General features: G+C 35.2%; 1 protein-coding gene across 1 annotated transcript; it reads left to right on the top strand.

Annotated features, from left to right (window-relative positions):
* The first annotated feature begins 101 nt into the window (after positions 1-101).
* On the top strand, positions 102-27,563 carry LOC128558584 (cullin-3-like). Its single transcript, XM_053548333.1, has 19 exons — positions 102-420; positions 6,324-6,521; positions 7,428-7,541; positions 7,988-8,148; positions 8,753-8,867; positions 9,822-10,001; positions 11,468-11,516; positions 12,118-12,266; positions 12,821-12,997; positions 13,622-13,792; positions 14,107-14,214; positions 14,623-14,747; positions 17,907-18,126; positions 19,485-19,602; positions 19,855-19,923; positions 20,320-20,395; positions 21,361-21,430; positions 24,338-24,444; positions 25,221-27,563. The coding sequence occupies exons 1-19, from the start codon at positions 367-369 to the stop codon at positions 25,243-25,245; spliced, it is 2,286 nt and encodes a 761-aa protein (XP_053404308.1). The 5' UTR covers positions 102-366; the 3' UTR covers positions 25,246-27,563.
* The last annotated feature ends 373 nt before the right edge of the window (positions 27,564-27,936 follow it).

Here is a 27,936-nt window from a genome sequence, read left to right as displayed (position 1 = left end):
GATACGTCGCTAATGATTATAATGACTTAAAAAAATAATTTTCTTCATTCGGTACTGTACGGGCAGAATAGGTTTTATCATCCCCTGCAAACCGGATGTCATACAAATGTATTCTGGGAATTGAAACACAACAGAAATTTTAGAAAAAAATAATTGCTGACATAAATTTATTTTATTGAGAAATAAATACATTTACAAAACAGACATGAGGTTGAGGAATAAGCCTTGACTTTCAATTGAAAGAAAATTGAAGAACAGTGATCCTAAATTTACTCTCTGGCCATTGAAGTGTTTGTTAGCCGTCGCTTCCGATTTTTATATTTCAGCTGATTTGGGTTACAATTTGCGACGTTTACAGCCAGAACGATGAGTCGAAATCAAGCCAGAAAGGATACGAAAATGAGGATTAGGGCTTTCCCTGTAAGAAGAAGAATGTTCTTTTTAGTGTTTTTACTTTGTATGATAAAATTGTTGTTCCTTGTAGACGATAGGCTAGCAGAGGCTGCCGTTGGTCCCAACTATTATTGAATTAATTTGACGCGATCCTAGGAAATATTGAGTTATTTTCCTTGTGAGCAATATCTCCACTTGTGTCAAACACTCAAAAAACCAAAATAGTTGAGGAAATTTTATATGAAATTGTCAGACATCGTTGCCAATTTGGTTTTAAATGCTGATTTTGTTGTAAAGATATCCAGCAAAAATGCATTTATAATCTATGACACTTGAAGAAAAGTTTATTCTTGCCTACCTAGCAGGGAAAGCATACATTTGTTCGTGCACGCGCTGGGGATAGATATTCCTGTCTTTCCCTAGGGAAAAACCTTGTCTAAAATAATGTGCACGAAGGTGACGCCACATAGTACTGGCACTATTGTGACATCACAAACTATATAAATAATGTCAGGAAATACCAAAATCTAGTTGTCTCCACGATCAATTTTGAACGTGATAGGCAAGAAAAATGATCCAACATGTCGGCCTGTATAAAACAGCTGTTTTTCCAACCCTCTGGACAGCTTGAATAAAAAACCACGCTAAGGCTCGGTTTTCCATTCCACACTGCCCCTCGGGTAGGGAAAACACCGTCTTACACAGGTAGGCATGTAAGATCCTTATAATCTGACCTTATTAAATGCTCCTATTCCTTTCAATCCATGTACTATTTTCAGAACAGTTTTCCAAGTTGGCCATCGCTATCCGCATGATGGTCGTGGGAATAAAAAAATTATCAGCACGACTGCTGTGCCGATTGTTTTCGTTCTTCGTACAACCGTCGTGTCAGTTATTTTCGTTATTCCAGGGGTCACACTGGGAATTTTTTTCTCTGAGCCACTGCTTTTTCCGAAGATAAAATTATAAGGCCAACAACGGCGAAGCGCACAGCATTGACATTCTTGTAGGACTACATTATATGTACCAAAGTACTCATACTACTCAAGAAATTAATGTAGTTAATAAGTTATTACATATTTCTTAGTAACCCTTTAAAAAGCTATTTAGAAAATCAATTTGTGTTAATTTTTAAAATTATCAATTTTATAAACATCTTCCCTTTAGTAAAAAAAAATTCTGAAAATCACATTTAAAATAAAGATGTCAAAAAAAAAAAAAAACTGTCTTATTTTGCACATTGTCTATAAATGGGTGGGGTTCGATGCTTTCGCATGTTTTATTCTCGAAAATTACTTCAAAATAAGAGCTCCTTTTGCAACATTTGTCATATTTTTCTTAAATGTAGACTTTTTATTGGCTTTTTATTAAGATTGCACTAAAAAATCTCGTCAAAAATGACAGAAATATCGGAAAATCACAGTCGCGAAAACGGGTGACAAATTCGGAAAACGTAAGTTAGAATGTAAATATTTGATAAAATACCAATGTTTTATTGCTTTTCTATCATCATAGCTATTCAATACTTACAATTTCTGCTTGTCTAAAGCATTTTTATTTGTTTTTGCCCAAACTAACCCTCGGCAATCATAGAAAATTTGTCTAACTGCCGACTGCTCATAAAATCGTATCAAGTGCACAAAGTGAAGATTATTATTATCCAGTTTGTTATTCAATAATCTAATTATCGCCAATTAACTGCCTGATCAAATAAAAAAATTGCAAATTGGCTCCCTCCCTTTCAAAAACGGATGTTGTGTCTACACAGATTATCGATTTTTCACACCTTTTGGTTCGTAAAACTGGCAATATTCGTAGTTTTGCAGACAGACATAGCTTCGGGCCATTTTCGCCAATTAGAAAATTTCGGAGCCACATTTAATTTTTTGTCGCAAATGGCTCAAGTGGCGATCGACAGCGTGACCCCTGCATTCGCTTGATCACGGTCATGCTGATTATATTCGTTATTCGCATGACAATCAGGCCTGGAAAGTCGTGCCAATTATTTTGTTAATCATACGACTAAAATTGTCTTTAAATGTTCCGTACATTATACATATGTGAAATTTAGTTAAGCTATTCTAAAGTTTTTTCCTGCTTATTAGATCCCCATGGTATCAATTTTTTGACAATCTCTAGCATGCACCTAGTGCACAACAACATGCGATTACCATGCCTACAGTTATCATGTTGAATAACTTATATATGATTTATTGAGTTAAAACATATTGTAAAAGATGTTATGATAATAGGGCTTTTTCCACCTGTCTCACGGGGCCGAATATCGGCCCCATTCCCAAAGCCAAATATGCTCCATTTTACCCAGTCTGAAGCAAAAAATTCCCAATCCAAAGAAAAAACTCATCAGTTTCTTGATTATTCAAAGAAAATTCTTTTATAGTAATTTTTGTTGCATTAGAAGGAAATCGTACAAAATGTTGGAAAAACCAACTTGTTTCTATTTTTAGTAACATGACCGTCTGCAACCTTGACAAAAATTAAATACCTTATTTTGCCCAAAAATGTATAATTTGTTAGTAAAAACCTCTCAAAATGTATAAATACATTAACATCTAATGAATAAAGTACCCAAAACCTGTTGATAGATAGATACCATTAAAATCAAATGCCAGATATTTTCACGACCAATTATTATCCATATTACTTCATGTCAAAAATAGAAATGCCATCGAAACACCTGCATGCGGATAAGTATACTAAACGGCATGACCGTCCTGCAAATAAGAAAAATAATCGGCATGACCATCATGCCGATAAACACTTCCTTCCAAGTTATAAAAAGAAACTCAGAGAAAAACAGCAATTTCCAGTTAAGATGTTGGCCATATTGGAATGTCCTTATGGGGTCACACCAACTTGTTTGTCACATCACATGACTTTCATTGATGAAATGTAAACGAAGCAGACGTAACTTTTGTCCTGAAAAATTAACTTTTATAACAAAGAAATTCCAAGAACTCTTTTGAGATTTGGGAAAACTAGTAAGTTTTAGTTGATTCAGAATGAAATTTTGCTAATAACGAAGGGACTTATTATGTTATACCCCCAGTGTCCGTCTGTCCGTCCATTAGCAATTTCGTTTTTGCTGTGTAACTCTTGAAGGATTTCAAAGAAACTTGACACAAATGTTCACCACATTGGGATGACATGCAGAGAGCATGGTTTGGATGGCTCGCTTCAAGGTCAAGGTCATACTTAGGGGTCAAAGGTCATATCAATTTGTTTCATGTCCCCTCTGTAACTCTTGAACTGCTTGAAGGATTTTAAAGAAGTAAAAGGTCATACAACTTTGTTTCATGTGTATATTGCTCTGTGTTATTTTTTTGCAGATCCCTTATTTGTTCATTTCAATAATTATTTTTTTATTTTATTTTATTTCACTTTTATGTTACTATAAATAGCTTATTTTGTAACTTTTTTTATTATTGGCCATAGGGAAAAACCCAAGACCACTTTCCTGTGGTACCATTTTTAGGTGTATTTTGACATATCTGTACCTGGTAATGATTTATTTTGGACTTTAGAATTTTTTTTGTGTTCTCATATTTTTTTTTTAGCTCACCTGTCACAAAGTGACAAGGTGAGCTTTTGTGATCGTGCAGCGTCCATCGTCCGTCTGTCAGTCCGTCCATCCGTAAACTTTTGCTTGTGACCACTCTAGAGGTCACATTTTTCATGGAATCTTTATGAAAGTTGGTCAGCATGTTCACCTTGATGATATCTAGCTCAAGTTCGAAACTGGGTCACGTGCGATCAAAAACTAGGTCAGTAGGTCTAAAAATAGAAAAACCTTGTGACCTCTCTAGAGGCCATATTTTTCATAAGATCTTCATGAAAGTTGGTCAGAATGTTCACCTTGATGATATCTAGGTCAAGTTCGAAACTGGGTCACGTGCCTTCAATAACTAGGTCAGTAGGTCAAATAATAAAAAAACCTTGCGACCTCTCTAGAGGCCATATTTTTCAAGGAATCTGTATGAAAGCTGGTCTGAATGTTCATCTTGATGATATCTAGGTTAAGTTCGAAACTGGGTCAACTGTGGTCAAAAAATAGGTCAGTAGGTCTAAAAATAGAGAAACCTTGTGACCTCTCTAGAGGCCATAATTTCGAATGGATCTCATGAAAATTGGTCAGAATCTTCATCTTGATGATATCTAGGTCAGATTCGAAACTGGGTCATGTGCCGTCAATAACTAGGTCAGTAGGTCAAATGATAAAAAACCTTGCGACCGCTCTAGAGGTCATATTTTTCAATGGATCTTCATGAAAATTGGTCAGAATTCATATCTTGATGATATCTAGGTCAGGTTCAAAACTGGGTCACATCAGCTCAAAAACTAGGTCACTATGTCAAATAATAGAAAAAACGACGTCAGGTGAGCAATTCAGGACCATCATTGTCCTCTTGTTTGAATTTCTTCCCTTTGTTGTTCCTGTCCTTTCGGCTTCAACAGTCATGTTCCTTAAATTTTGCTCCCTTCCTCCACTGATACAACCCTTCGGGCGTATATTGCCCAACTTGGCGGAGCTCTTGTTGGACAGGGCCAGGGGAATGGGGCCGAATTTCGGCCCCCAAAAAAATCACTGGTGGCGCACCCATATCACGTCATTACAAATCAAAGTCGTCTAGACTAGAGCTGGACATGTCAGACATGGGGTCAATTACTTGAAATCGTAATCAATTTAATTAATGATTAATTTGCTTTTTATGCCCCCGAAGGGAGGCATATAGTTTTTGAACCGTCTGTCAGTCTGTCTGTCGGTCTGTCAGTCTGTCCGCAATTTTCGTGTCCGGTCCATATCTTTGTCATCGATGGATGGATTTTCAAATAACTTTGCATGAATGTGTACCACAGTAAGACGACGTGTCGCGCGCAAGACCCAGGTCCGTAGCTCAAAGGTCAAGGTCACACTTAGACATTAAAGGATAGTGCATTGATGGGCGTGTCCGGTCCATATCTTTGTCATCGATGGATGGATTTTCAAATAACTTGGCATGAATGTGTACCACAGTAAGACAACGTGTCGCGCGCAAGACCCAGGTCCGTAGCTTAAAGGTCAAGGTCACACTAAGACGTTAAAGGATAGTGCATTGATAAGCGTGTCCGGTCCATATCTTTGTCATCGATGGATGGATTTTCAAATAATTTGGCATGAATGTGTACCACAGTAAGACAACGTGTCATGCGCAAGACCCAGGTCCGTAGCTCAAAGGTCAAGGTCACACTTAGACGTTAAAGGTCATTTTTCATGATAGTGCATTGATAGGCGTGTCCGGTCCATATCTTTGTCATTCATGCATGGATTTTAAAATATCTATGCATGAATGTGTGACACATTAAGACGACGTGTCGCGCGCAAGACCCAGTTCCGTAGGTCAAAGGTCCTAAACTTAACATCGGCCATAACTATATATTCATTCAATGTGCCATCGGGGGTATGTGTCATCCTATGGAGACAGCTCTTGTTTCAGTTATTTATTATGTCACTATTACAGCTAAATTTGCAAGTTATTTTCAATGAAAGCAATCCCGATTTATGAACACTTTCTTTCATGAATGACTGGTTGAGCATGGATCTGTTAATCTTCTATTATTTCAGCAGTGCAGTGAATATGCTAATGATATTACTAAATCAGAGGTTGATCAAGTTTATCCAGACATGAATGTTTTGCGATGTTTGCATTGTGTTTTCTAGTTCCAGACATGTAATGTAATTTTGGCATTCTGTTTTTTACCGGAAATTTTATACAAGTTGACCTACATTTATATCTGAAGAATGCTGAAATGGCCAAACAAGAACTAGTAATCGCATTGAATTTGTCGAGTATCTTTACAGGTCCATTACCTTAAGTATATAACATATCGGTTTTGTTTTGCAAATATCATGTTTCTATGTTTGTCTTCAGATGACTATGGATGAGAAGTATGTGGATAACATATGGGCACTGTTGAAAAATGCTATACAAGAAATACAGAAGAAGAATAACAGTGGTCTTAGTTTTGAGGAACTCTATAGAAATGCTTATACTATGGTATTACACAAACATGGGGAAAAACTATACTCTGGTCTACAGGAGGTCGTCACAGAACATCTAGTGAAGAAGGTATGTATGATAAAGACATGGACAAGGTCACAGACGGACTTAAAACTGGCAATCACATTTACAGGGCTCGAATTGTAGCACTTCTATACTCGCAAAGTGCCAGTGGGAAATGAAAAATGCAAGAAGTCTTTCTATAGACTCAGTATTTATGAGTGCTGAAACTGAAATGGAAATGATAGCAGAATACATTTCTTCAGCTTTCAGATTGAAAATCTGCTGTAAATACACCACGATCTTGTGATTAATTTTACACAGTATGTATCAGTTGATGACATTTTTACACAGTGCACATACTTGGTAGGCTAGTTTGTTGATTTTAATCACATGGCAATATTTTTGATACACAATCCAGTTTATCATGACACAGCAAGTTTTCAGCAAAAAGAAAAAAACAACAGGTAGATCTATTTAAATATATATAAACATCAGTAATTGAGCATTGTGCAAGATCAAAATTGTGAGTAAAACTGTTTATTTGGACTTGAAATTTCTTGTGCTGGAGAAAAATTTGCAAGGCTGTGAAAAAGTTAAATTGAAGCCCAGTTTTAATAATTAATTCATTGATGAAAGCAAAACATTACAATTATAGCTATTGACAAACTGTAAAGTAGCTTATCTAGCCTTCAGGAAAAGTGTATTTGACAGCTAATCTAAAATATTTTGTTTTAGACATTTTTTGCCCTTGAAAATTAAAGGTTGTTATTCAGTTTTAAATGGTTGTTTGGCAAACTACCAGTGAGAACACTTGGCAGAAATGAATTTTATCTTGTTGTACAGCCAGTTTTTGTGATTTCATGAATTTTGGACAACTCTGCACATTCTGACAAAAATGCTGAAAGCTAGCTGCTAAAATGTAGCAAAGTGGCATTATTTTACGTGTATATTGTAATGGTGAACTGATTTCAGGTGCAACAAGATGTACTGGCAGCATTAAACAACAATTTTCTATTGACATTGAACAGTGCCTGGAGTGACCATCAGACTTCAATGGTTATGATTAGAGATATACTTATGTATATGGTAAGTCTTTTTATATGGTACCTTTGTGAAATCCCTGTAGTTTAGTCATCGTCACTAGCTTTGGAATGAAATATTTAAAATTATCAAACCTTTGGACAGAGTTTGTAGATCTCATAATCTGAGACATGTGCAACATCTCTAAAGGAATTGTTCGCAAGGATTTGCTTGACATTACCTTTTAAACTCTATCTGCCTACAGTATCCATCAGTTTTAAATGGAACTTGGTATCCATAGTCAGCATGAAGCGGACATGTACATGCTGTATGGAGTTTCATGTCCAATTAATTATTTTAGTTTGCTGCTTTACAAATTTATTTTTCATTCTATCTGCATGTTTCATACAAAGTTGTTACATCGTGACTGACAGACTTGCTTATGAAAGGACCTATGTCGATGAAAAAAAAGAAACTTATTATGCTTAAAGTAGTTCATTATTTTTTTACAGGATAGAGTATATGTGCAACAGAATAATGTTGATAATGTATATAATCTGGGACTGAAGATATTCCGGGATGAAGTTGTACGCTACCAGACAATAAATGAACATTTACGACACACACTTCTTGATATGGTGGCCAAAGAAAGACGAGGAGAAGTTGTTGACAGGTATTTATTTTATGCTTTAATGCTTACATATAGAACTGGTTATGTTATAAATCTTGATTATGGAACATATTTTTAAGTCGTAAGATGCTAGAATTATAGGTAGGTATAATGATCAATCAGTTGTTTTGACTTTTCGCAGAATGGGTGTTACCATGATAAGAAGTAATAAGTCATATTTTAATGGTAAAGAATATTCCTTAAAATTGCCGCTCAACATAAAATTAGCCCCTCAGCTCTTAATTTATCCTATCTGCATGAACAGGCAGTAGTGCCATAAAGTAGACAGAGGGCCTTGCGATTTGTGGAAAATAAGAAAAATGAAAATGAAGTATAGGTATATTTTATAAAAAAAAATGACAGTAGATTGCTGGGGTCTGTCTTATAACCATAATGGCACACATAGTTTCATAATTAACCTTTGGTTAAAGCTCTCTAGCCATTGTTGCAGTAGTTGTGCCAAATGCCTTTTCCAGAATGTACAATCCAGTCAAAATCTTAGTGCAAGTTATATTAGGATATTACAAATTTTGATTGACATAGTGCTTTTTGACCTCAAATGAATTGTCTTGAAAGTTTTTTTCATAAGAATATTAATATATTGCAGGGGTGCAGTGAAGAATGCATGTCAGATGTTGATGATTCTAGGAATCGAAACAAGACAAGTGTATGTAGAAGACTTTGAACAGCCTTTCCTGTCGGAGTCTAGGGAATTTTACCAGGTATATATAGCATTCACCAAATATCTTTGTAAGTCTTTTAACTACTCTGTTTCTTTGGATGTCAGGAACTTGTGTTGCTTTATTCAAATGATTTTTAGCTGGACTTTTCGAGGAAAAAGTTGCACTCTCCGGCATTGCCGTCGCTGTTGGTGAAAGTTTTTAATAAAGTCAAATATCTCTGTGTACTATCAAAGCTATTGACTTGAAACTTAAAATACTTATTAACTATCAAAGTCTACACCAGGAGGAACAATCCCCATAACTTTGATTTGAATTTTGACAGAGTTATGCCCCTTTTTAACTTAGATTTTTTGGTTATAGATTTTGATAAAGTCAAATATCTTTGTTACTATCAAAGCTTTGGACTTGAAACTTAAAATAGTTATTTACTATCCAAGTCTACACTAGGAGAAAAAATCCCCATAATTCTGATTGGAATTTTGTCAGAGTTTTGCCCCTTTTTAACTTAGAATATTCTGGTTAAAGTTTTATAAAGTTTTTACTGGCAAAGCTCTAATTCATAGTCAAGCACTAAGAAGTGTCGTGCTGTCTTATGGACAGCTCTTGTATAACCAACAGTAGGTCTGTGGTTGAAAGGAATAGAGAAAAAATCAAAAGAAAATGATAGATTTTGATATACATGACAACTGTGCTAATGAAGTCTTTTACTTTCAGTTCTTTTCCATTTTCTGCCACTTTATTACATAGATTTTAAATACACATATAAATGTAAGCAAGTAAAATTCTTTATGTTATTTTTTGACCCATTTTTAGTGTGCAGAAGAATTTAAATACAAAACGTACATTTTTTGCCATGTCCTGTTTCATGGCAAGATATTTAAATAATATGAAAAAATATCAGGTATAAATATTATATATGAGTAAATTATGCAATAAATTAATTAAAAAGTTGGTATGCTTCTTATTTAATATAAAAATGACATATATTTACAGGCTGAAAGCCAGAAGTTTCTTGCCGAGAACAGTGCATCAATGTATATTAAGAAAGTTGAGGCTCGTATCAACGAGGAAGCCGAGAGGGCAACACATTATCTAGACAAAACAACAGAGGAACCTATAGTTAAAGTTCTTGAAGAAGAACTAATTAGCAAGCATATGAAGACAATTGTAGAGGTATGTCTTACAGAGGATTTCTTTTTGAAATTGTAATTATGGTCATGCCGTTCTCATGCATTCTCCAAAGTTCTTAGTCTTGCAATTCAGGTCTTGCAGTGGCTAAATAAGCACATAAGCCACGCTGTAAGTTTGAGCTTATAACTGACTGCTATATTTGTTTTTAACCCATTTGTTTTACATTGAATATAAAGTTCTTTGAAAAGTGTCCCAATGACTGCTTCAAAGAAGTACCGTCATCTTAGTATAGATCGTTGTTTGAAAAGTGTTATGTGTATTATCTGATAAGAAGTCTGAAGTGATTCTATTTTTAGCTCGACTATTCAAAGAATAGTCTAGCTATTCTACTCACCCTGGCGTCGGCGTCGGCGTCGGCGTCACACCTTGGTTAAGTTTTTGCATGCAAGTACATACAGCTATCATTTAAAGGCATATAGCTTTGAAACTTATTTATTCTTTTTCTAGGTCAATTACCAACCTCACTGGGTCAAGTTCCATAACTCTAACATGTATTTTGAGCAAATTATGCCCCCTTTTGGACTTAGAAAATTCTGGTTAAAGTTTTACATGCAAGTTACTATCTCCAAAACTAATGCAGATATTGAATTGAAACTTCACATGTGTCTTCGGGGTTATAAAACTAGTTGATAGCACCAAGTCCCATAACTCGACCTTCATTTTGGCCAAATTATGCCCCCTTTTGGACTTAGAAAATTCTGGTTAAAGTTTGCGTGCAAGTACATACAGCTATTACTAAAAGGCATATAGATTTGAAACTTATTTTTTTCTTTTTCTAGATCAATTACCTACCTCACTGGGTCAAGTCCCATAACTCTGGCATGTATTTTGGCCAAATTATGCCCCCTTTTGGACTTAGAAAATTCTGGTTAAAGTTTTGCGTGCAAGTACATACAGCTATTACTAAAAGGCATATAGATTTGAAACTTATTTTTTCTTTTTCTAGATCAATTACCTACCTCACTGGGTCAAGTCCCATAACTCTGGCATGTATTTTGGCCAAATTATGCCCCCTTTTGGACTTAGAAAATTCTGGTTAAAGTTTTGCGTGCAAGTACATACAGCTATTACTAAAAGGCATATAGATTTGGAACTTATTTATTCTTTTTCTAGATCAATTACCTACCTCACTGGGTCAAGTTCCATAACTCTTAACATGTATTTTGAGCAAATTATGCCCCCTTTTGGACTTAGAAAATTCTGGTTAAAGTTTTACATGCAAGTTACTATCCCCAAAACTAATGCAGATATTGAATTGAAACTTAACATGTTTCTTCGGGGTTATAAAACTAGTTGATAGCATCAAGTCCCATAACTCTGATATGTCCCCTTTTGAACTTAAAACTCTTTTGATATTTAACATTTTGGGTAATAATTTCCAGCTTCTGTGACAATATTTCGAATAGTCGAGCTTGGCTGTCTTATGGACAGCTCTTGTTATTTTGCAGATGGAAAACTCTGGGGTTGTACATATGCTCAAAAACAACAAAACAGATGGTAGGTGTTTTAATTTTTACATTTTATTACTGGAACAAGTGACAAAAAGGGCTTTACCAGCTTGTCTGGTTTTAAAGATACATACACCCAAAAATATTTTCTTACTTTCTTCTCAAATCTAGAACTTTGCGTGTATATTTGTCAAAGTTACAGCCACAAAACTTTGTAAACTATTAATATCATAAGTTGTTTAAGGAGGTCAAGACCCATAACTCTCTGGTGCATTTTGTCACAGTTATGGCTGTATTTAAATCAGCTTTGAAGTTTTATACACTTTATTATATTTTGATAGGTAAGAAGATCAGGAATTGGAACTGTTTCTTGCATTTTGTTACATTTATTGCCCTTTATAACATAGAAAACTGGTATTTTTCTGTATCATTCATTGACGTACAGAGTTGCTGTGTGATGCAAACTTTCGTCTAAATTATGTTCAAGGCAGTTTATGAATACATGTTAGAAATAGCACATTTAGTGCATTAATTTCCTCAGCATCCAGTAGTGCATTTGAAGCAGGTTTGAAGAGAATTTGACATCAAACTACCAAATCGATTTAAACCTTATACTGGTTAAAATGTGGTAATATTTTTATGTTTTACAGATTTATGTTGTATGTATAAACTGCTGGTACGAGTGCCTAATGGCTTGAAGACAATGTGTACATGTATCAGTGGCTACCTTAGAGAGCAGGGCAAAGCTCTCGTCTCTGAGGAAGGAGAAGATGGCAAAAATGCTATCACATATGTACAGGTAATACTAGAACCTTTCTGCTTACCTAGATGATAATATAGTATAAACAAAAATGAAATATGATAAATGGGAGGTGATGCAGTTCAAAATAGTGCAGTATTTTAGATATATCAGGAAGGAAGCTCTGGCTTGATATATATTTAGGAGACATCATTTTGTGCTGAAATAATTCATTTTGTCGTCAACAAACAATTTAACAGTCTTATATTGCTAACTTTCCTGTACTTGTTAAGTTAGTAGTTTGAACTATAAATTTTCTGTCTCAATTTGACTATGCCATGCAGTGAACATTTTGTTTTAGTCAAAAACTGTATGGGACCTTTACTGTCAGGAATATGTCAGGTCAGATGTGAAATCTCGTGACTATTAGAAATGCCTGAAACTAGTAGAAGATATTTATGCCATACTGTAGTAAAAACACTACAATGCTGTAATACAGGAGATCTGAACACAGCAAGGAATTTATAAATTGTTTAAGATGTTTTTATTGCGTAAGTGCGTTGTCTGTCATATATAAATATTTAAATGGTGTGTTGGTGATTTTACTATTTCAGAATCTACTAGATTTGAAGGACAGATTTGACCATTTCCTTCACGAGTCCTTCAGCAATGATAATCTCTTTAAGAAGATGATATCGAGTGATTTTGAATATTTCATAAACTTAAATGCTAAGTCTCCAGAGTTCCTGTCCCTGTTTATAGATGATAAGCTGAAAAAAGGAGTTAAAGGGGTAGGTAATTTTTATTCATAAAATAAAGGATCTTGAATGAAATTTTATGTTATGAAACGATCAATTATTTGTACAAAGTATTAGTGTAAACACAAAACTAATGGGTTTGTGTGTATAAATAGCATTATAGAAATGGCAATTTTTGTGCCCCTCTCAATTTTTTGTGGGGGCAGGGGACTTGGATCATGTCCATCCGTCCGAAGTTGTCATTCATATCTCAAAAAGTGTTTGACCCAGAGTTATGAAGCCTCACAGGATTGTTATTCAGCACGGGAAGTTGTTCACCAGGGGTTTTTAATTTCAACCTTACACAGCCACATCTGAGTTATGGCCTCTGACTTAGTCAAAAATATGCATAAATGGGATACAAGTTTGTGTCGCATGTAACTCAAGAAGTATTTGACTTAGGAGTCCTGAAACATTAGCGTATTGTTATATAGCATGTGAAGTTCTGCACCTGATATTCTGTTTGGTATTTCACTTCACTAGATTAAACCTATAGTTTCTGTTGAAATAGTTCTGCTCTGAGAAGACTTACAGCCTATAAATGAAATAGTTTGGCCAAGAACCTGTAGTTTATATTGAAATTGACATGAAATTCATGGAAGACATATGTATTTGTAGATGACAGAACAGGAGATCGAGACTGTTTTAGACAAGAGTATGGTGTTATTCCGGTTCCTACAAGAGAAAGACGTGTTTGAGAGATACTACAAACAACATTTAGCACGCAGATTACTGCTCAACAAAAGTGTCTCTGATGATTCAGAGAAAAATATGATCTCCAAGTTAAAGGTACATTGTAATGGGTATAAATATTTGCATGTATTAAATTGTTAAAATAAAATGAAAATGTCAAGGGGTTGGGGAGAGCTGCATGTTAGTTATAAGTCATACGGCAACTTCCAGCTTTCAAGGTGGAAGGTGACCCACAGGTGCCCCTCTGAGAAGTATTTTAAATAAATCTGTCAGTTGGCAGTTTCAGACTAGGGGTAGGTTACACCATTACTTCTATAAAAGATAAAAAGAAACGTGAGTATAGCTTTGTAGTATTTAAGACAGTGCATAATATGATACAGTAATACACGTATGTCAAAATTGTATTTCAGACCGAGTGTGGCTGTCAGTTTACATCAAAACTGGAAGGTATGTTCAAAGATATGACTGTGTCCAATGGCTACATGGAGGAATTCAGGGGCTTCATCAACCAAGCTAATGTAAGTATAAACATTTCAACTACAAGTTATCTTCACTTTAGAACACATATTGAAATTAATAATGAAATTTACAGAAATATTAAAGTGATCATGATCCAGTAAAAGATGGAATATTGGTTGCAAAAGTAAAAATGCTTTGATATTTACAAAACCAGATTGACAAAATGAATTAATTACCAGTCAGACTAGTTTATGGTAGAATTTCTGTTAATTATTGAAAAGCTCAGATATTGAGTAAGAAAATGGCACCATTAGTGGAGAACTTGTTTGTCAGTTGCACCTAGTTACAGTTGGACCAAATCACAAAAGCATTGCATTGTGACTTACAATTGAAGCAGTGTTAAAGTTGTGTGTGCTTCCTTGAATTTACGCGTTTCATTTTAAAACAATGAATTGTGATAATTTCAGGTAAATTTACAAGGTGTAGATTTGACAGTAAGAGTGCTGACTACAGGGTACTGGCCAACTCAGTCAGCTACACCTAAATGTAATATACCCCAGGCTCCAAGATCAGCGTTTGAGCAGTTTAGAAGGTATTTAAAGTTTGTCGTATAATCATACACCTCATGTAGACTTATTGTTACAAGTTAGTTAGGAATCAATGTCATCGCTCCATCTGTAATGATTTTACCATAAAACAGAAAGGTTGTTGAAAAAAGTAATGTAGCAGTGTTGTTTAGTAAGTTGAAATACATTGTCTTTTAATTGGAGTGTTTAGGCTTCAAAGATATATGAGCCCAAAGTTCATATTTGAAAATATGAACAATTACTTCATAGTTTTTCTGTAAGCATATGATTAACATGTTTGTAAAATTAAGCTAAATAGTAGTGTGTAAGGTTTAAAATTTTACATACTTTATAGATGTATTGTTGGCACAGATCCACCACAAACAAATACGAAATGACATAACTTAAGTATTTAAAAGTGCTGGAGGTGAACAGTTGTTTTTAGCTCACCTGTCACATAGTGACAAGGTGAGCTTTTGTGATTGCCCAGTGTCTGTCGTCCGTCCGTGCGTGCGCGCGTAAACTTTTGCTTGTGACATCTCTAGAGGTCACAGTTTTCATGGGATCTTTATGAAAATGGGTCAGAATGTTCATCTTGGTAAATTCTAGGTCAAGTTCGAAACTGGGTCACATGGGGTCAAAAACTAGGTCAGTAGGTCTAAAAATAGAAAAACCTTGTGACCTCTCTAGAGGTCATATTTTTCGTGAGATCTTCATGTAAATTGGTCAGAGTGTTCACTTTGATGATATCTAGGTCAAGTTCGAAACTGGGTCACGTGGGGTCAAATACTAGGTCAGTAGGTCTAAAAATAGAAAAACCTTGTGACCTCTCTAGAGGCCATATTTTTCATGAGATCTTCATGAATATTGGTCAGAATGTTCACCTTGATGATATCTAGGTCAAGTTCGAAACTGGGTTACGTGGGGTCAAAAACTAGGTCAGTAGGTTTAAAAATAGAAAAACCTTGTGACCTCTCTAGAGGCCATATTTCTCAATGGATCTTCATGAAAGTTGGTCAGAATGTTGACCTTGATGATATCTAGGTCAAGTTTGAAACTGGGTCACGTGGGGTTAAAAACTAGGTCAGTAGTTCTAAAAATAGAAAAACCTTGTGACCTCTCTAGAGACCATATTTTTCATGAGATCTTCATGAATATTGGTCAGAATGTTCACCTTGATGATATCTAGGTCAAGTTTGAAACTGGGTCATGTGGGGTCAAAAACTAGGTCAGGAGGTCGAAAAATAGAAAAACCTTGTGACCTCTCTAGAGGCCATATTTCTCAATGGATCTTCATGAAAATTGGTCAGAATGTTCACCTTGATGATATCTAGGTCAAGTTCGAAACTGGGTCATGTGCGGTCAAAAACTAGGTCAGTAGGTCTGAAAACAGAAAAACCTTGTGACCTCTCTAGAGGCCATATTTTTCATGAGATCTTCATGAATATTGGTCAGGATGTTTGCCTTGATGATATCTAGGTCAGGTTCGAAACTGGGTCAAGTGGGGTCAAAAACTAGGTCAGTAGGTCTAAAAATAGAAAAACCTTGTGACCTATCTAGAGGCCATATTTCTCAATGGCTCTTCATGAAAATTGGTGAGAATGTTCAGCTTGATGATATCTAGGTCAGGTTCGTAACTGGGTCATGTGTGGTCAAAAACTAGGTCAGTAGGTCGAAAAAGAGAAAACCTTGTGACCTCTCTAGAGGCCATATTTTTCATGAGATCTTCATGAAAATGTGTGAGATTGTTCACCTTGATGATATCTAGGTCATGTTTAAAAGTGGGTCACGTGCCTTCAAAAACTAGGTCATTAGGTCAAATAATAGAAAAACCTTGTGACCTCTCTAGAGGCCATATTTTTCAATGGATCTTCATGAAAATTGGTCAGAATTTTTTATCTTGATGATATCTAGGTCACTTGTGCTCAAAAACTAGGTCACTATGTCAAATAATAGAAATAACGACGTCAACTCAGTTCAACACTGGGTCATGTGGGGATAGGTGAGCGATTCAGGACCATCATGGTCCTCTTGTTGTCATTGTAGTCATCATCTGTTGTGAACAGTTATACTGTTAACACACTGTAGGTCAAATTTTGTATTCAGTCTTTTGGAACTGGGTCAGAATGATTGCCTCAAGAAAATTTTGGAGGAGATTAGTATTATGTCATCCGTGCTAAAAAATCAAGTCTACTAGGTTGAACCATACAGAAAAAATGAAAAATATTGTAAACATTCTAGAGGCCACATTTTTTGCCAGATTTACCTGAGAACTGCTCATAATGTTTGGCCTTATAAAATGTAGGCCAAGTTTGGAACTGGGATAGTTTGTTCAAATGGGTATATTTGGCCCCATGTAGGGGTCTCTATAGAGTTAAAAGCAGAAGAACAACACTTACTTTTTGTCATGAACTGCTTGATGGATCTTTATCAGACTTGGTCTAAGCATCATTGTTATGTCCTCTCCATAGTTTGTTCAAATGGAAGTGCTTGGGTCCCTTTTAGGGGATGGTAGTGCTAGAAATAGAAAAAAAACTCTGAACAACTCATGAACAGCTTGATGGATTTTCATCAAACTTGGTTTGTAAGGTCCTTTCCCAGATTTTTTCAGTGGGTCCACTCGACACCTCTTAGGGGCTGCTACAGCAAAAAAAGAAACATATAATTCTTCTCATGAACCGCTTGATTGATTCATCAAATTTAGTCTATAGCATCATTTTAGAGATCTCTCAAATTTGCTCAACTGGACGCACCTAACCAATTTTATGTTTTTTTTTATATTAAATACATTTGTTATGATTCAGTGTCATACATGTATTCAAGCTCAAATTGTCTGTTTCATTTGAGGGTCTTGGTCCCTCTTTAGCCCGCTTGTTTTTCAGAGAGAGAAAAGGTTCATATGAGCCGTGCCATGGGAAAACGAACATAGTGGGTGTGCGGCCAGCATGGATCCAGACCAGCCTGCGCATCCGCGCAGTCTGATCAGAATCCATGCTGTTCGCTAACAGTTTCTCCAATTCCAATAGGCTTTAAAAGCGAACAGCATGGATCCTGACCAGACTGCGCGGATGCGCAGGCTGGTCTGGATCCATGCTGGTCGCAAAGCCACTATGTTGGTTTTCTCATGGCATGGCTCATTATGTACTTGAATTTTCAATTATAACACATTTTGTCATCATCTTCAGGTTTTACCTAGCCAAACATAGTGGCAGACAGTTGACCTTACAACCTCAGCTAGGTTCAGCAGATCTTAATGCAGTATTCTATGGTGTTAAAAAAGAGGACTCTAGTGAAAGTGTGGGTGCAAGTTCATCTAAAGGTCCAAGAAAACACATTATACAAGTGTCCACATACCAGATGTGTGTACTAATGTTGTTTAACAATAGGGATAAATGGACATACGAGGTTTGTGTAGTTGTGTTTGTTAGATTTATCCATTAAAAAATGTCACCAGATCTGTTCTTCACAAGTGTCTTTTGCTTAATGGAAAAAAATGAATAAGAATGGTTACTCTTTTTCAAGAAACTAATGAAGTAGGTAACTGACTTACATTTAGCTGATTTTTTCCTTTAATAAAGACAGCTACATCAACACTGTTGCCTTGTTGTCAAAACCTATGATGTATATCATTAAATGTATGTTGTGAAATTCTTCATATGAACTTTATAGAATAACTAGCTATAGCAATACCCAGCCTTCATTATTTACAGTTTACCTCAAAGATGAAAAATATTAGCTGGGTTAGATTTAATTTACCTTTTGACTCCTACCCTCTTATGTCTCAGTTTTAATAAGATGTGTAAAGTTTAATCATGCCTGTCCTTTTTAGCTTGACTTTTCGAAGAAAATGTAGAGCTATTGCACTTGTGTTGGTGTTTGCCTCGCCGTTGGTTAAAATTTTTGATAAAGTCAGATATCTCTGTTACTATCAGAGCTATTGACTTGAAACTTAAAATGGTTATTTACTATCACAGTCTACACAAGGAGAAACAATCCCCGTAACTCTGATTGAATTTTGACAGATTTATGCCCGATTTTAACTTAGATGTTTTTGGTTCAAGTTTTTGATAAAGTCAGTTATCTCTGTTACTATCAAAGCTTTTGAGTTGAAACTTGAAGTAGTTATTTACTATCACAGTCTACACCAGAAGAAACAATCCCCATAACTCTGATTTGAATTTTGACAGATTTATGCCCCTTTTCAACATAAAATTTTTTGGTTAAAGTTTTTGATAAAGTCAAATATCTCTGTTACTATGAAAGCTTTTGACTTGAAACTTAAAATAGTTATTTACTATCAAAGTCTACACCAGGAGAAATAATCCCCATAACTCTGATTTGAATTTTTACAGAGTTATGCCTCTTTTTAACTTAGAAATTTTTTATTAAAGTTTTATATAACATCCAGTATCTCTATTACTATCAAAGCTATTGACTTGAAACTTAGAATAGTTATTTACTGTCAAAAGCTACACCATAAGCAACAATCCCCATCACTCTGATGTTTTGGCAGATTTATGCCCCTTTTACTGGCAAAGCTCTAATTCAGAGTCAAGCACTGAGAAAAGTCGAACGTGCTGTCTTACAGACAGCTCTTGTTCATAATATTGTTTTGTTTTACACAAACTAGCTTAGAATGACTGCAGAATGTTTGGCATTAATAGCCATATATCTATTAAACTGGTTCTTGTTCATATTGTAATAGCCGAAAGTGGCAGTTTAACGGAATTTTTAATAACTCAATAAAATATTGTGTATACCAGGAGATCAGAAGTGAGACAGATATACCAGAGAAAGACTTGATGAGGGCTATACAGTCACTTGCTGTCGGCAAAATAGCACAGAGAATTCTACACAAGGAACCAAAAAATAAAGAAATTGGTAACACTTGTCCTCATAAAGTATTTTAGGTTTTCATTTACTTGCACAATTTCTTGCTTAATATACTTCCTATATACATTTGAAGTAAATATTTTCTGTTTCCCGGCATTTAAACTAAAGGGGAATAATGAAACATTCATTTCAGAGCTGTAAAAGATTTGAAATATGCAACTTTTACAGATACAAATTATCATGATGGATTCAACTTTTTGATATTCATTTCACGTAAAATAAATATCTTTACAATTTTAGAACCAAGCCATGTGTTTACTGTTAATGACCAGTTCACCTCAAAATTATACAGAGTGAAAATACAGACAGGTAAAATGTTCATATATCATGTGTAGATTATACAGTAAAACTTCGCCAGATATTTGCAAAACAAATTGCAGAGACATACTTTGGAAATAATGGCAGTGCATTGTTTTTAATTTGTCTTATTGAATGGAGGTAATGCTGAGTCTTGGTTTAATGAGGATGAAATATGCCAGAAAATTCATAGCATTTGTCTAGCCAACTTTTTTGTTTCTTGCAGCTTGAAACTTTTATTGTGGAATATTATCTGAAATACCAGAAAAAGTGCTTACTTTACATATTTATTAAAATTATTTAGTGTTTACAAGTGTGAGAAGAAAAGTTGATTTACCATGTAATAAAATGTAAAAGAAGATCCTTTGTTAGTATAGAATAGGACAAGGAAATTGTATTTTGTTACAGTTGCTGCAAGCAAAGGAGAGGCGGAACCTGAGAGAAAGGAGACAAGGACTAAAGTAGATGAAGACAGAAAACATGAATATCCTTTGTTTATATGCACGTGTAAATCCTTCAACATGATAAATTCTGTGTATCATTGTTGCAATGCAAAAAAAACAAAACACTGCTTAATGCTTGTAGTGCTACTTTTGTGGAAGGTAGCACAGCTGGATTTCCTGCCACTGTGGACACCTGCTGCTTGCCATGTAGCAAATTAAAGGTTTTTATGTCCCCGCTTTGGGGGTGCGGGGCATATAGATTTGCCCTTGTCCGTCCGTCCATCCTTCCGAGAATATTTTGGCGCGCTTAGCTCCAAAAGTATTTGATGTAGAGTCACAAAACTTTACAGGAATGTTGGTCAGCATGTGTAGTTGTGCACCTGGGGTTTCGTGTCCAGATTTATTCAGTTGTGTAGGAGTTATGGCCCTCTGACTTAGTAAAAAATTGGTCATTTTAATTTTGTGTTGCGCGTAGCTCCAAAAGTATTTGACCTAGAGTCACCAAAGTTTTACAGGAATGTTGGTCAGCATGTGCAGTTGTGCACCTGGGGTTTCGCATCCGGATTCATTCAGTATTGTAGGAGTTAGGCCCCTGACGTAGGAAAAAATTGTCATTTTAATGTTTTGTCGTGCGTAGCTCCGAAAATATTTTACCTACAGTCATTACGAAGAGAAATGAGTTTCTTTGACAGCATCAGCATAAATTGCTTTTTTTTTTTAAGTAGCAACATACATGTATTGTTTTTCTAAAGTTGATCTGTGTCCTTTGTCATGTAGTGGGGGCATCTGTGTCCCATGGACACATTTCTAGTTGCACTCTAAATTCATTAGATTTTCATACAACAGTAATTTTAAAGAGCTTTGCAGCTAGCTACAGAGTAATTATAAGAATTAAAGACCTCCTACAGTTTGTTCATTTACACAAGATTTTTTTTAGTAATTTAATCTTGGAAGTCAGATTGATTCTTGCAATAAAGTTTTAGTTCAAGCCCTTAACTTATGTCACGATTGAAGCAGCCATTGTGAGAATCATGAAGGCTAGACGAAAACTGCAGCATAATGTTCTGGTAACTGAGGTATGTAATTTTCGTATTTTCTTTCTGGTGAGAAACCGTTATAAAGATTTATAATAGTCATAGTTAAAGTAAAGTTCTTGCTATAGGAGTAGAGTTTGACTCAAGATCAGGAGACTGCATGTTGAAATCCTGGTCTGTGACTGTGGTGTCCGCATTTCTTGACCAGGGCATGAGTACTGGTCAAAAATGCACGAAACAGTCATCATTTTAGTAAGCATATGTTAGGGGAACATTCTATACATATATGTAAAATATACCATTTCATCTTATCATATTACTTTGATCAGGAAGGTCTAATATGGGGAGTAGAAACTCCGTATAAATCAATATACATTTATCTGTATTATGCTGTCGTCCATACCTGTAAATATCGACCAGTCGTTAGCAATCGATATTTTGTTTTCGCCACTATCGATTAGCGTGTAATTAGCATATTACCTCATGTTTATTATGGAGCTATAACACTTATTGTTCAAAGGGTTTACCAGTCACATGTTAAGTGGCGATAATTAGATGATCAGAGATTGGTCTAAAGGGATTCTGAAGCAAAAACAGCATGTGACTGCATGTGGTGATATGCTTAATTATTATGAATTAACTCGAGCTCACTTCCCTGAAGAAATATTTTACCACGTAACTTCAAACCTTTATCAAAGGGCCGATTTTTGTTGGATTTGAATAAAAAAAATGGAAAATAACAGAAAGCTGACACTTATCTTAATCTTGTAGAGCCATAATTATAATTATTGTTTATAATGTCAGATTTCTACATACAGAAACAAACGTTCTTCTTGAACGTAGGGAATGTTTCAAACGAAATTGTTGTTTAAACTCCAAAAATTAGTTTAATAAATTTAATCTTAAAACTGATGTGTGAAAAATACAATGTATTTAAATTAAGATAACAATATATTTTTTTTTAAAAAGGCCGACAAGGAAGTTACATTTAGTATTCCGAACTTTTAGATAAAACTGCAGAAAATTATCTAGGTTTAACACGTGAAGAACAGAGCAATATCATAAACAAATATTTTCTGGCAACAGTTTACAGTTTTGACTTGCTATTTTCATTAAAATATGTCCCAATTTTTTTGTTCTACATACTCTGAATCAACAAGGCAAATATCATGTAAAAAACGACATCTTTCTCTCTGGGTAAGACAAGTCTAGATTTAGCCATTTTCACAGGGCGAAAAGTAACAATGTAAATATTTTCCATTTAAAAACAGATGCAGGCAATAATTTCATGGCAGAACTTTTGTTTTCAACAAAAAATTCAACAAATGCTTTCCCAAATTTTCACTGAAAGGACGAGTTAAACTGTAAGGCGTAAGTGTTTGAGTAATAGCAGAATTACCTACGGTATACGCTTCGTTGGACGACAGCATAAGATAAGATAAATGCCGGTTTCCAATCCCCGTATCAGTTGTTCCAGCTTTGATTTTCAAGTGACATTGAAGCTTGTTTGCTTATGCTCAGACTTTTGCAAACTATTACTGTGTTTAATTATGACCTTAGCAAAGTTTAAGCCTAGGACTGCCTTGTTGTTGTTTTTTTGTCCAGTGAACAACATTTTTAGCTCGACTTATCGAAGAATAGTCTAGCTATTCGACTGACCCTTGCGTCGGCGTCACACCTTGGTTACGTTTTTGCATGCAAGTACATACAGCTATCATTTAAAAGCATATAGCCTTGAAACTTATTTTTTCTTTTTCTAGGTCAATTACCAACTTCACTTGGAAGTTCCATAACTCTGACATGTATTTTGAGCAAATTATGCCCCCTTTTGGACTTAATTTTCTATCTCCAAAACTAATGCAGATAATGAATTGAAACTTCACGTGTCTTCGGGGTTATAAAACTAGTTGATAGCACCAAGTCCCATAACTCTGACCTTCATTTTGGCCAAATTATGCCCCCTTTTGGACATAGAAAATCCTTGTTAAAGTTTTGCGTGCAAGTACATACAGCTATTACTAAAAGGCATATAGATTTGAAACTAATTTTTTTCATTTTTTAGATCAATAACCAACGTCACTGGGTCAAGTCCCATAACTCTGACATGTATTTTGGGCAAATTATGCCCCCTTTTGGACCTGGAAAATTCTGGTTAAAGTTTTACATGCAAGTTACTATCTCCAAAACTGGGGCCTCCGTGGCCGAGTGGTTAAGGTCGCTGACTTCAAATCACTTGCCCCTCATCGATGTGGGTTCGAGCCTCACTCTGGGCGTTGAATTCTTCATGTGAGGAAGCCATCCAGCTGTCTTACGGAAGGTCGGTGGTTCTAACCAGGTGCCCGCTCGTGATGAAATAATGCACAGAGGGGCACCTGGGGTCTTCCTCCACCATCAAAGCTGGGAAGTGCTATATGACCTTAAACTGTGTCGGTAAGACGTTAAACCCAACAAAAAAAAAATCTCCAAAACTAACGCAGATATTGAATTGAAACTTCACTTGTGCCTTCGGGGTTATAAAACTAGTTGATAGCAGCAAGTCCCATAATTCTGATATGCATTTTGGTCAAATTATGCCCGCTTTTGAACTTAAAACTCTTTTGATATTTAACCTTTTTGGGTAATATTTTCCTGCTTCTGGGACAATATTTCGAATAGTCGAGCTTGGCTGTCTTGTTGTTTAAATACTTCTAGCTGATTGTATGTAAGTGTTATATAAACAAAAGAGATGACTGACACTTGTTAGAACAAGTTTTGTCTATCTGAAGTTATTTTTGGTAAAATGATTCCACTTTCATGTGTGTTAATGCTGCCATACATTTAAGCAGTATAGCACACTTTCCTGCTATGTTGTTTTGTTAGATTTTAATTACAATTTTATTAGTTTTTTTTTTAACTAGGATGTGCACCATTGGTTCATTAGTTTCACAATTACATCATTGACTATTTCAGTGCACAGAACAGCTGAAGAGCAGATTTTTACCAAGTCCAGTGGTTATAAAGAAGAGAATAGAAGGTCTTATAGAAAGAGAGTATTTAGCTAGAACACCTGAGGATAGGTATGGAATAAATTCAGCATATTCTGTATCAAACATTACAATTTAGTAAATTGTCAAAGGTGCATGTCAACATTCTCAAAATTCAAAAGTGCTACCATTTTTAAGTATTTTTAAATAAGAAATAAAAACATTACAATTTATCAAGTTCTGCGCAGTATTTATTAATGATTTCTGTAAAAGTATATACAGAAGCTGTCAGCCATTATTCATGGAGTACATATTGATGTAATATTAGTACAGGGATTTTTAGCTGTACTTGATATTGTAATTGTAAAACGTTATAGTAATTAACACTAATATATACATGTGCTTACATACACTGAAAATCATGATATTCTGGCATTAATCTTGATCCTAATCTCTTTAAATTCAGTTTTGACTGGTTTTACACACTGAAATCATTAGTGTTCATTGGGAAACTACCTTTTGAGGATTGTTGGTTGCATCGATCCACAAAATTAATTCCAAACAAACATGTAGAATTCCGTTGTTTTACTTTCAAAAAGTTGATATTCTGTTTTGGGCAAAACCGTGAAAGTTCATGCCCAGGAAATTATATGATTTCACAGTAACGTTTTATACTTTTAAAGAGATTGTTCCTATCTGATTTCAAAATATTTTATTTAATTGTGCAGTAAATGGTCTGAACTAGATCCTCTGCTCTAGGTTGTGGATGCCCTTGTCTGACATGGGGAGTAGTTTAATGAAATTCACTTGACCACAGTTATATTTGAAATGTTTTACTATTTTTAATTTCATTAATTGTTTGTTTACAGGAAAGTGTACACCTATGTAGCCTAAGCATATAAAACACACACACTGTAACTATGGAAACGCTTGTAGTGAAACAGCACATCTATAGAGTTGCAGACATGTGCCACCGAGATTTTGCTGTTCATAAACTTATTCTCTTGTTTCTTTGATGTTTGAGAAGAAAGATTCCTGAAAATTGGATTTATGTTTCTTAAAGATAACTTGTTGATTGAAGAAAGTTTGTTATGGGTGTTTGACATGACAACATGAACAGATGTTATTGGAACATTTCAAAGTGCCCCTATGTGGTGACACTTTAGTCTCAGAGATGACATTGTTGTATCCACGGTGATATTTTTGTCTTAAAGGCAACATAGTAGCCAGGTCATCATTGCAGTTACTAAGGCAATATTTTATCACTGTGACATAGATTGCTATGGTGATATTTTTGTCATTAAGGTGACATTGTTGTAAACTTGAAAGTGTTTTATCACATTTTGACAAATGTCATATCCAAGGTGATTTTTCTGCTACTAAGGTGACATTATTATTCCAAGGTGACATAATTATCATTGTGGCTTTGATGTTATCAAGGGTGATAAATTTGCCATCAAGGTGATATTGTTATAACCATGGCAGCATTGTTTTCACCATGGAAACATTTATGCATCTAGAGTGATATTTTTGTCACCAAGGAGATAATGCTGTAACCATGGCAACATTGTTATCACAGTGGCAACTTTGATGTAACTGAGGTGATATTGTTATCAATATGATGCTATAAGCTCCAAGGAGACTATGTTTACCACAGATGTAACATAATTGTTACAAAGAAGACATAGTTTGTTACCGAGTTGACATAGTTTGTAAACAAGGTGACTCTTGCATTGATGCAGCGACTAGGCAGTGACAAAATATTTATTCATGCACAGAAAGCTGTGATTCATGCTTCATTATTTTCCTTTTATAAAAGTCATAAAATATATTTTGGAATATTTAGGAGATGCTGATAACATATTATATATCTTTAAGAATACACATTTCTTGCACTACAGTGTCCTTGATCCCTAGCAAGTCCCTTTACTTGTGCACATTATTGCAAAGAATCTATTCTTTTCTCAGTTTTTTTCAAATAGTTATAAACTGTAGTTAACATTCTAATGCAATACGCAAGGAGTTCTTGATTTTGATACAGTTTTCAAGATATTGAATTACTTGATTGCCAGTTGGCATACAATTCAATGTCATTAGTTAACTTTGAAAACATTGCCGAGTTGCAATCTGTATACGATTTTTAACATGATAAACTATTTTACAGACTTGCACAAGTTAATGTGCCTGATTTGATTTGAAATTTGATTCCCATGAAACATTTGAGCCGCGCCATGAGAAAACCAACATAGTGGGTATGCGACCAGCAAGGATCCAGACCAGCCTGCGCATCCGCGCAGTCTGGTCAGGATCCATGCTGTTCGCTAACAGTTTCTCTAATTCCAATAGGCTTTAAAAGCGAACAGCATGGAGCCTGACCAGACTGCGCGGATGCACAGTCTGGTCAAGATCCATGCTGGTCGCAAACCCACTATGTTTGTTCTCTCATGGCGCGGCTCATTTGATGTTGACACAACATGTGTAAATATAGGAATATTCATGTTTGCATGTTGTAGTGTAATTGATTTCTCAGTTCAAAGTTCCTAAATAGCTAGATAAGGAACTCAGCCTTTCTGTTATATAGTGTAAATGATCGCATTGAAAATCCAGAGTATTTTCACGGAAAGTGTTTTCTTGTGTAGGCGTAATAAAAAAATTAATTGGCTGATAGAACCCTAACCCTAAGGATGTGACGGACTACTTTCAATTGGAAATTCTTCACTGCGTTAATCAAAAACCGCTTTGGATATTTATGTGGACAAGTGTAAATACTGACATGACTGGGCAGAGAAGCTTGAAATCACAAGATTGCCTCAACCATTATTATTGTTTTAAGTGAAATTTGATTGGATTAGATTACATTGCTTGGTGGTATTATGGGTAATTGCAAAAGATAATGCAAAGGCTTATGGTTATTTAGAATTTTCATATTGTTAAGAGGTATATCAACAGTTGCTTATCTATTCTATTTATGTTCTTGTTTGCTTGCAGAACTTTGAATCCAGTTATAAGACAATAGTGGGAAGTTTGAATTTCAATTTTAAAAGATTGATTATTATAGATATCTAACAGATATTGGTTAACAATGCTGATATATGTGAATATTGTATTTTTTGTTTTTTATTTGCCACACTCGAGGTGGTTTCATTATGAAACAAACTTTGATGTATGCATAAAATTGTTATGCTGCTCATAATAAATTAATAAACAATTGAGACTTTGTTTTTGTCAATTTGTATTTAATCTATTTTCAAAGAGACCATCATTTCCAAAGAAATCCTATGTTCCATATCCAGAGCTGTAGAAGTCAGCCATGTTAGTACAGAGTGCCAAAGCTTGCTTGGTTAGCTTGAAACATGTACCCCAAGATTGAGGATGATAGTTCTCTGCTGTTTTGGTGAAAATGCCGTTTTCAAGGGCAAATAACTCTTTTTCAATGCCGGTGACCTATGCATGTTGCATATTTTTATCCCCCGCCGATGAAATCGTATTGAAATGGCGTTGTCAGTCCGTCCGTCAGTCCGCAGCCATTTCTCAGTAACTACCTGGTAGAATTTCGTGAAACTTGAAATTATTAAATAAACATGA

The sequence above is a fragment of the Mercenaria mercenaria genome, chromosome 7 (assembly GCF_021730395.1).
Source record: "Mercenaria mercenaria strain notata chromosome 7, MADL_Memer_1, whole genome shotgun sequence".
In the NCBI taxonomy this organism is placed as follows: domain Eukaryota; kingdom Metazoa; phylum Mollusca; class Bivalvia; order Venerida; family Veneridae; genus Mercenaria; species Mercenaria mercenaria.
The sequence above is the reverse complement of the archived record's forward strand: the minus strand, read 5'-3'. Positions and strand labels throughout refer to the sequence as shown.